The sequence below is a fragment of the Bos indicus x Bos taurus genome, chromosome 6 (genome assembly GCF_003369695.1).
Source record: "Bos indicus x Bos taurus breed Angus x Brahman F1 hybrid chromosome 6, Bos_hybrid_MaternalHap_v2.0, whole genome shotgun sequence".
NCBI lineage: Eukaryota > Metazoa > Chordata > Mammalia > Artiodactyla > Bovidae > Bos > Bos indicus x Bos taurus.
In genome coordinates, this window is record NC_040081.1 from 102066656 (window position 1) to 102077126 (window position 10471).

The 10471-nt window shown below is 41.4% G+C and overlaps 1 protein-coding gene across 1 annotated transcript; it reads left to right on the forward strand.

The window, feature by feature from the left end:
- The first annotated feature begins 3430 nt into the window (after positions 1 to 3430).
- DSPP (dentin sialophosphoprotein) lies at positions 3431 to 9374 on the forward strand. The gene is made up of 4 exons (XM_027545409.1): positions 3431 to 3481; positions 5062 to 5148; positions 5282 to 6280; positions 6849 to 9374. Exons 1-4 carry the CDS (start codon positions 3431 to 3433, stop codon positions 9372 to 9374), a joined length of 3663 nt encoding a protein of 1220 aa, XP_027401210.1.
- Positions 9375 to 10471: the final 1097 nt, after the last annotated feature.

A 10471-nucleotide genomic window follows, 5' to 3' on the forward strand; every position in this document is an offset into this window, starting at 1 on the left:
CGACCCAGGGATCGAACCATGTTTCCTGGGTCTCCTGCACTGGCAAGTGATTTAATAAACTAAATTATTCCAAAGTTTGGCTAATCCAGTCAGTGATAATTTCCATGAGGCCAGGGTTCATATCTGGTCCCAGGGCTCAGTATCTGGCCCACATTAGGCCTTCAAACAGTTTTTGAATGAATGAATAAATCTCAATCTACATTTAATTTTTTGGTCCCTGAAAAATCAACCTTTGGCCTAAAAATTATTATTATTATTTTGATAATTGACAGTAGGGTTTTAAAACTAGCTTAAAATCTTCTACTTAGGATATCTGGAGAGTCTACTTCTGCACACACTTTTTCTGTTTCACGATATAATGATAGTTTTGGGAAATAAAAGACACGTTACTTAAAAAATGGCAAACTGAGGTAAAAACTTGGTAATTATCTGCTTCGATTAGTTTTGATAAACATTAGACAACCCAGATATAAATATCTACCAGGTGACTCAGCGGTAAAGAATCTGCCTGAGATGCAGGAGATGCAGGTTCGAACCCTGGGTAAGAAGATACCTCAGAGAAGGAAATGGCTACCCACTCCAATATTCTTGCCTAGAGAATTCCATGAACAGAGGAGCCTGGTGGGCTACAGTTGCAAAGTCGGACACGACCAAGCGACTAACACTTGGACTTTGAAATAGGGCTTCAGTTAAACTTGCTTTTCAAGGTTTTATTAACTTGTTCAAGTTAACTAAGTAAAATCTCACTTTATTGGTGCGAATACATGAAATCATCTGAAGGGGGTTCACACAATCCCAGAGCCTCCGCTTTCAGGCTGATAAAACTGAGGCCATTTCTATAGTGTCTTTCATGCCTTTTACTTACCTGTGGATACAGTGCAAGGCGTGCTGTGCACAGAGCAACTGTTCTAGAGTAGATCTGAAAGAGAACTAAAGTGGTCAGGTTGATGGACTGCAGTTCAGAAATGGGATACACGTAACTCTGGCCTTCACTATAAGTTCCTTTCCAGGAGATCATGTGTCCTCCAAACCATAGTGTAGACTGGTCTTCTGTAAGGTCTATGTAATAACTGTGTTTGGGACTGCAGAGGACCTTATAGCCTCTGCTTACTAAACTGCTGCCCTTTCACATCCATGCCCCAGAGCTCTGCATTATGGTGTCCTCAGGTCTCATCAGCCTCATTTTTAATCTCTAGCATTTTTAAGGAAGTTTAGCTACTTTTGGCTTTCTGCTGAACAGCTCTAAGAGTAGGCACATTTCCCCACCTCCTCAGTAACTCTGAAGCTGGATTTTCTCCTCTGTGAAAAGTGCCAATTCTTCTAAGACAGTTGATATTCATGGAGGCTTTATTATGCTTCCCCTATCAACATTAAATTCAATCTAGGCTAGCTTATGATCTACAGTATTATAATCTCAAAATCCAGTGGAAGTGCATGAAGTAGAAGTAAAATTCGTCCTTCCTTTCTATAGGACTAGCATCATTATGTCAAGAACTATAGTTTGTAGTAAATAGCTATTTACAATTTTGATTCTCATGAACTCAGTATCTATCTCAATGTACACAAAATGTATACTAGACTGATTCTGAAGGTGAATTCTAACAGGAGTGAAGGATTGAGTCTTCAGAAAAACCAGAAGGGAAAGAGACACGTGTACCCCAATGTTCATCGCAGCATTGTTTATAATAGCCAGGACATGGAAGCAACCTAGATGTCCATCAGCAGATGAATGGATAAGAAAGCTATGGTACATATACACAATGGAGTATTACTCAGCCATTAAAAAGAATACATTTGAATCAATTCTAATGAGGTGGATGAAACCGAAGCCTATTATACAGAGTGAAGTAAGCCAGAAGGAAAAACACCAATACAGTATACTAATGCATATATATGGAATTTAGAAAGATGGTAACAATAACCCTGTGACGAGACAGCAAAAGAGACACTGATGTATAGAACAGTCTTATGGACTCTGTGGGAAAGGGAGAGGGTGGGAAGATTTGGGAGAATGGCATTGAAACATGTAAAATATCATGTATGAAACGAGATGCCAGTCCAGGTTCGATGCACGATACTGGATGCTTGGGGCTGGTGCACTGGGACGACCCAGAGGGCTGGTATGGGGAGGGAGGAGGGAGGAGGGTTCAGGATGGGGAACACATGTATACCTGTGGCGGATTCATTTTGATATTTGGCAAAACTAATACAATTATGTAAAGTTTAAAAATAAAATAAAATTAATTAAAAAAAAAAGAAGTCCCACATAATAATTGCTATCATTTATTAAGAAATGGTTAAATAGCTGGAACGATGCCACACACTGCTTACAGTAGTAAGTGTTTATTTATCCACAGTGTTCACAAAATGGCTTTTGCTATGCTATGTTTTACAACATTGTGATCACCAAGACAGTCTCCTGGACCTCAGGAGCTCTCAGCAGGGCAGAGGAGCATGTAAGTAGATGCCAGCCTACTTAAAAAACAGTGAAAACGGCGGAGTGCCGTCAGTGCAGTATTAAAAGCTTCTTCCAGGTATGAGGAGGAGAGAGACACCAAATAACCTTTTTTTTTTTTTTTTTTTTTAAATTTGGCTGTACCCAGTGGCATTCAGGGCCCTAGTTCCCCAATCAGGTATCGAACCTGTGCCTCCTCATTGGAAGGGAGAGCCTTAAACTCTGGACCATCAGGGAAATCCCACCAAATGTGCTTTGACATGGAGCCAGAGAAAGCTTCTCAGAGACAAATCTTCTGCTAAGATAACTGGGATAATCCTGCAGTGCAGCTATTATTATCCTAGACCAAGGAATCAAATGCTTAAGAAACCTACTTATATTCTTCAAGCTCGCACATCAAGTAACAAAGATAGAATTGGAACCTAGGTCTCTGCATCCAAACTCCATATCCTTTCGTCTGCGTGCTGGCAATTTCTTTTCTGTGCAGTCTAGCGTAGCCCAGACACGTGTGGATTTGGTGTGGGAATCATAAATCCTTCATCTATTAAGCATACTCTTAGCAGAATTAGTTGATCTTTGATGAAAACTATTCAGAAGAGATGTTATTGCCAGCAGGAGCAGCAGCAGGAGAAAGTTATAGTTACGGCTTTTGTAACTGTCTGGCTGTACGCCTTCACGGGAAAAGCACGGGGTTAGGCAGCGCGTCATCGCGCTGAGCGGGATAGTGCCCTCGCGTGTCTGTGACCCCACTCCTGGCGTGCACTGACCACAGACAACTGTATGTACTCAGATGTGTGCTGGAACCCTGAGTCTTGGCAGCTTCTTCTCACGTTGTGTTCATACTCCTTACCTAGGAAAGAGGCACACGCTTAGAGACCAAAATAACAGTATATGGTTATCATCTTTGCTTTATAAGTAATTTTTCACTGTTCTTTTTTCTTCAATAACAGCCACTGATCAATATTCCTATAGAAAATGAAGATCATTGTATATTTTTGCATTTGGGCAGTAGCATGGGCCATTCCAGTAAGTATGCCTTCCTCAAAAAAACCTTCTTACTTTACTATCTCTCTTAACACACACACATATATGTGTATACACACACACACACACACACACATATATATGTGTGTGCATTTTTTTCTTGAGATCTTACAGATCAGCAGAGCCTAAACTTTTAGATTTGCATGAAAGACTTCATAGGATCTGTTTGGGGTCTCAACAAAACTAAATACGCACTCCAACTCATGCTCCCAGTCTTCTAATTGAAACTCCTGTCTTGTTGGAAGGATTGTTACTTTTAAAATTCATTCAGATTAATTTACATTTAATGCTTAGAAGTTGTGGAGCCTGTCCATCTTTGCTCATAATCTATGAATTTCATTCTAATTATCAATGAAGCCTTGTTTAAAAAGGTTTCAAGAAAGAAAAATAGGAAAAAAAATCATATTTTTTTCAGCAAAGGGAAAACTAATGTTTCACTCAGAAAGTTAAATTTGAAAGATAAACACCAGCAAAGATAAATTAGGGAAATTAAGTCATTTGTGATTTTATTAGCCAGCTGCTACACTTACCATTTTGATATGCTTTCCTCATGGTATTTCTGTAGTTGAGAATTTTCTTAACTGTTTCTCTTGTGCTCCTGAGGGCACAGAAGTAGCATAGACTTGCCTTTGTTTCTGCCCTGGTTTTGGTCAGACCTACTATTCCGGAGGAGCCTGGTAGGCTGCAATCCATGGGGTCGCTAAGTGTCGGACATGACTGAGCGACTTCCTTTCACTTTTCACTTTCATGCATTGGAGAAGGAAATGGCAACCCACTCCAGTGTTCTTGCCTGGAGAATTCCAGGGACGGGGGAGCCTGGTGGGCTGCCGTCTAGGGAGTCACACAGAGTTGGACACAAATGAAGCGACTTAGCAGCAGCAGCAACTATTCTCTTAGGGGTTTTGGCCAGGATTATTCTTAGGGTGGATCTGGTGCTGCTGCAAGAAACTTGTCATACAGAAACACCAAAGGTCTGTCTCCTCACTTTTTCTTCAATGTCATTTTTATTTAAATTTATTTATGTATTGTTTATTTACAGTGTTATATTCATTTCAGGTATGCAGCATAGTGATTCAGTATTTTTACAGATTATACCTTATTAAAAGTTATTACAAGATAATGACTGTAGTTCCCTGTGCTACACAATATATTCTTGTTGCTTGTTTATTTATTTATTTTTTTAGGGAATCTTCTTTCTTTTTTATTTTTTAAATTATGTAAGTGTGAGAACATATTTACAGGCTGTCTCCTCATCTTTAATAAAAGACTATTCACTTTCTAGTGTTGATATAAGTGATCTGGTTAAAACCTTGGTAAACTTGATAATATTATTATGAAAAATATCTATATGCCAAGTTTAAATTCTATGGAATTCATGTAACAAGTCACTTTTCTTTTCTACCCAATTAGATCATACTTTGGCCTTTATGTTATATCTTTTTTTCTTCATTTAGTGATAATATGTGTGTGAGTGTGTCTGTGCACATGTGTGTGAGTGCATGTGTGCACACATGTACACAAAATAAGAATATTTTCAATTTCCAGTATTTTCACTTTGGTAGGTTCCTCAAATCAAGCCGTTGGAGAGACATGCTGTTGACAAATCGGTGAACGTAAATCTTCTAGCAAAATCAAAAGTGCCAATACAGGTATAAGATGTAAAATGTATTTCTAAACTCTTTTAGATCCCATTAACTTCCAGAAAATCGATGCTCATCTTTTCAGTTTGCTTTACTTTAAGATGATATCCACAACTTAATTTGAATTGTCTCTCTTTTTCAGGATGCATTAAATGACAATAATACCACTAAAGAAAGTGGTGGCCTCATGCATGAAAATGAACGAGGAAGGCAACAGGATATCCAAGATGGTTACAAAGGAGACAGAAATGGTTCTGAGTGGGCAGAGCTGGGAGGGAAAAGTTCTTCTACAGGTTCCATGTTAGCAAACGAAAAGGGGAATACAGAGGATCTAAAGGGGGGCACAGGAAAACCAGAAACATATGACCATGATGGGATGCAAGGACAAGAAGAGAGCATCACTGCAAATGGCCTCAGGGGACAAGTAAGCATCGTCCACGATGCTGGAGTGGCAAATGGGAGCCATATTGATGGGATTGCTGAGAACAATTCCCAAAACGCAGGTGTTGGAAATACAAGTCAAAGTGAGGACGCCACTGTTGTCCAAGAAGATGGACATCAAGTAGCTGGAAGCAGTAACAGTACAGGTCAGGAGGCTGAAATCAATGGGGATTCCTGTAGAAATGGGGCTGACACAAGTGAAACAACACCTCAGAGAGAAGACGAGAGAAATGGGAATGAGGAGGTAGGGGTATTGCCAGTGGGGAGTGGAGCTGGAAATGGAGAAGATGTTGGTTTGGATAATTTTGAAGGAAGTCCTAGTGGGAATGGAGCAGATGAAGATGAAGACAAGGGCTCTGGTGATGGTGAAGGTGAAGAAATAGGGAATGGAGAAAAGGGTAGTGATACCAGCAAGGGCCAGGAGGGTCAATCTCACGGAGAAGAGGATGATGAGGACAATAGCTTAGGTCAAAATTCAGTTAGTAGTGAAGATGATGGCCCAGGGGACAAAGAAGACTCCCATGTCATTGATGGAGACAACATTTCCAAGAGTGAGGAAGATTCTGCAGGTATTCCAGAAGACAATGGTAGCCAGAAAACAGAGGACACTCAAAAACCCAGTCACAGAGAGAACAAAGCTGTGGAAAATAGACTCACTGAAAAGTCACAGCCAACTGCTATTGGGAAGAACCAAGATAAGGTTAGCTTGTGAAGCTGATTTCTTTCAATGGCAGTTTAACTCCCCCACTTCCTTTCATGATGGTGTGTGTGCATGCTCAGTCACTCAGTCGTGTTCAACTCTTTGCAACCCCATAGACTGTAGCCTGTCAGACTGCTCTGCTCGTGATGGTAGCACAAAAATAAATCATGATGAACAGTCATGTATTTTTGCACCTTGATTTAGGACTGGACTATTTAATGGGGGAAGCTAGAGTCCTTACTAGACATTGCTATGGAACAATTTTAAAAAGTTGAAATTTCTGAAGATTTGGTTACAGTTCTTCAAAAACCTTATGCTAAATAATTAATGCATCATGTAACTGTTTACAAAAGTTCCTACTGGATAAAAACATGAATGGGATGGTCTATAATCTAAACACTAGAGTACTTTCAAGTACAATAAAGCACATTTTCACAGACAGGTGTTTCTGAGGTACTGGAATCCAAACTCCTGTTCTCTGGCCAATTTCCCCAGTCTTCCTCAGACCAATGCAACTTTGCAGCATAACATTCACTAATTAATCATTCTTTTCTCCATCTTTCCATAGGGAATGGAAATGGAAAGTCCCAGCAGTGGCCACAGAAACAATGTTACCAAAGAAGCTGGGAAAGTGAATGAAGATAAAGAGAGTAAAGGCCAACATGGAATGATTGTGGGCAAAGGAAATGTCAAGACGCAAGGAGAGATTGACATTATACAAGGAGCTGGCCAGAAACTGGAGTCTGGAAACAAGCTTGGACCCAGCCAAGTACATAGTGACAGTAACAGTGATGGGCATGACAGCTATGAGTTTGACGATGAATCCATGCAAGGAGATGATCCCAACAGCAGTGATGAGTCTAATGGCAGTGATGATGCCAATTCTGAAGGTGATAATAATCACAGTAGCCCAGGAGATGCTTCTTATAACTCTGATGAATCAAATGACAATGGCAATGACAGTGGCTCAAAAGGAGATGATGATGGTAGTGATAACACATCAGATGCTAATGATAATGGTAGTGATGGCAATGATGACAATGGAGGTGATGACAGTGGCAAATCAGGCAACAGCAAAGATAAATCAGACAGCAGTGACAGCAGTGACAGTAGTGACAGTGACAGCAGTGACAGCAGTGAAAGTGACAGTAAATCAGACAGTGACAGTAGTGACAGCAGTGACAGTGACAGTAAATCAGACAACGACAGTAGTGACAGCAGTGACAGTGACAGTAAATCAGATAGTGACAGTAGTGATAGCAGTGACAGCAAATCAGACAGTAGTGACAGCAGTGACAGTGACAGCAGTGACAGCAGTGACAGCAAATCAGACAGTAGTGACAGCAGTGACAGCAGCGATAGTGACAGCAGTGACAGCAGTGATAGTAGTGACAGCAGTGACAGCAGTGACAGTGACAGTAAATCAGATAGTGACAGTAGTGATAGCAGTGATAGCAAATCAGACAGTAGTGACAGCAGTGACAGTGACAGCAGTGACAGCAGTGATAGCAAATCAGACAGTAGTGACAGCAGTGACAGCAGCGATAGTGACAGCAGTGATAGTAGTGACAGTGACAGCAGTGACAGCAGTGACAGTGACAGTAAATCAGATAGTGACAGCAGTGACAGCAGTGATAGCAAATCAGACAGTAGTGACAGCAGTGACAGTGACAGCAGTGACAGTGACAGCAGTGACAGCAGTGATAGCAAATCAGACAGTAGTGATAGCAGTGACAGTGATAGTAAATCAGACAGTGACAGCAGTGACAGCAGTGATAGCAAATCAGACAGTAGTGACAGCAGTGACAGCAGTGATAGTGACAGCAGTGACAGCAGTGATAGTAGTGACAGCAGTGACAGCAAATCAGACAGTAGTGACAGTAGTGACAGCAGTGATAGTGACAGCAGTGATAGTGACAGCAGTGATAGTAGTGACAGCAGTGACAGTGACAGTAAATCAGACAGTGACAGCAGCGACAGTAGTGATAGCAAATCAGACAGCAGTGACAGCAGTGACAGTAGTAACAGCAGTGATAGTAGTGACAGCAGTGACAGTAGCGACAGCAGTGACAGCAGTGATAGCAGTGACAGCAAATCAGACAGTAGTGACAGTAGTGACAGCAGTGACAGTAGCAATAGCAGCGACAGTGACAGTAAATCAGACAGTGACAGTAGTGACAGCAGTGACAGCAGCGATAGTAGTGACAGCAGTGACAGCAAGTCAGACAGTAGTGACAGCAGTGATAGTGACAGCAGTGACAGCAGTGACAGCAGTGATAGTAGTGACAGCAGTGACAGCAGCAATAGCAGCGACAGTGACAGTAAATCAGACAGTGACAGCAGTGACAGCAGTGATAGTAGTGACAGCAGTGACAGCAGCAATAGCAGCGACAGTGACAGTAAATCAGACAGTGACAGCAGTGACAGCAGTGATAGTAGCGACAGTAGTGACAGCAGTGACAGCAGTGACAGCAGTGATAGCAAATCAGACAGTAGTGACAGCAGTGATAGTGACAGTAAATCAGACAGTGACAGCAGCGACAGCAGTGACAGCAGTGACAGTGACAGTAGTGACAGCAGTGACAGCAGTGATAGTGACAGCAGCGATAGCAGTGATAGTGACAGTAAGTCAGACAGTGACAGCAGCGACAGCAGCGACAGCAGTGATAGCAGTGACAGCAGTGATAGTGACACTAAATCTGACAGTGACAGCAGCGACAGCAGTGACAGTGACAGTGACAGTAGTGACAGCAGTGACAGTAGTGACAGCAGTGACAGCAGTGACAGCAGCGATAGTGACAGCAGCAATAGCAGTGATAGTGACAGTAAGTCAGACAGTGACAGCAGCGACAGCAGCGACAGTGACAGTAGTGACAGCAGCGATAGTGACAGCAGTGACAGCAGTGACAGTGACAGCAGTGACAGCAGTGACAGCAATGATAGCAACACTAAATCCGACAGTGACAGCAGTGACAGCAGCGACAGCAGTGACAGCAAGAGCAAGTCTGGTAATGGCAACCACAATGGAGGTAGCAGCGACAGTGACAGTGACAGTGAAGGCAGTGACAGTAATCACTCAACAAGTGATGATTAGAACTAAAGAAAACCCCACAAGATGCCTTTTGTGAAAAGTGTGGTGAGTAATTGATAGGAAATACAGATTTCCAGGAAAGTAAAGAAGGGGGAGGAATAAAGAGAAGACCTATGTAAAGATCCATACATCTACAGACACAAGGAAAGAGTCAAGTTGTCGGATTCAGGACCGGGTCCCAACACCCTCAGAGAGAGAATCTGTGTACATGCATGTTAAATATATTTTGAAAAGATTTTGTTAAAACTGTAAATGCAAGGATAGAAGAATAATTAAAATGTTCTTTACACAGAAACCTCAAGTAATCACATACTAATAACTTCAATTTAAATGCCAAGTGCTTTAGAAAATGTATTAGCACGCAAACACATCTTATAAATAACCAGTGGCATTAGCCTAATCTTGCAGTAATTATATCTATATTCTACGTAGATGGTCTGCTTGCTGCTGAGTAAAAGATGCTCTCATCATGATCTCCAGCTTGGCTACGATTCATTTGCTTGTTCTAAGGAAGAAATATATTGCAACATAAAAAAAAATCACAGCAACCATTTAATTTACCCAAACCATGGGAATAATCTTTGTAATTAGTGAGTAGAGTAACTACAAATTATGGAAATTCTGAAGAGTTCTAGAGAGAAAAGAATTTAGAGGCTCGTTTAAACAGCAAAATCTTACATATAAGATCACATTCCTGCAAAGCACTGCTGGAAATGTAGCATAAAGTTCGTAAAATTATTGATGAAACTGAGGCAGTACTTAGAACATGCCTTGCCTCAAGTTGCCACTCTCCAACTATTAATAAATAAACGAATTCATGAATGAAGGGCTCTTGGAGGGTGTGCACTTTTTGAACTCTGTTCAGAACTCTGCTAAGAGGATTTAGTTGTCTTCCTCAATCTCGGGCTTGCCTAGTGGATCAGCTGGTAAAGAATCCGCCTGCAATGCAGGAGATCTGGGATTTGATCCCTGGGTTGGGAAGATCCACTGGAGAAGGGAATGGCTACCCACTCCAGTAATCTGGCCTGGAGAATTCCATGGACTGTTACAGTACCTGGGGTCGCAAAGAGTCGGACAAGATTGAGCAACTTTCACTTTTA

Excerpts from the sequence above, each read along its gene's own strand:
- DSPP (XM_027545409.1), top strand. The coding sequence starts at position 3,431 with ATGAAGATCATTGTATATTTTTGCATTTGGGCAGTAGCATGGGCCATT. Across the intron at positions 3,482-5,061 it reads CAGTAGCATGGGCCATTCCA|GTTCCTCAAATCAAGCCGTT; the intron begins GTAAGTATGCCT and ends TCACTTTGGTAG. Across the intron at positions 6,281-6,848 it reads TTGGGAAGAACCAAGATAAG|GGAATGGAAATGGAAAGTCC; the intron begins GTTAGCTTGTGA and ends ATCTTTCCATAG.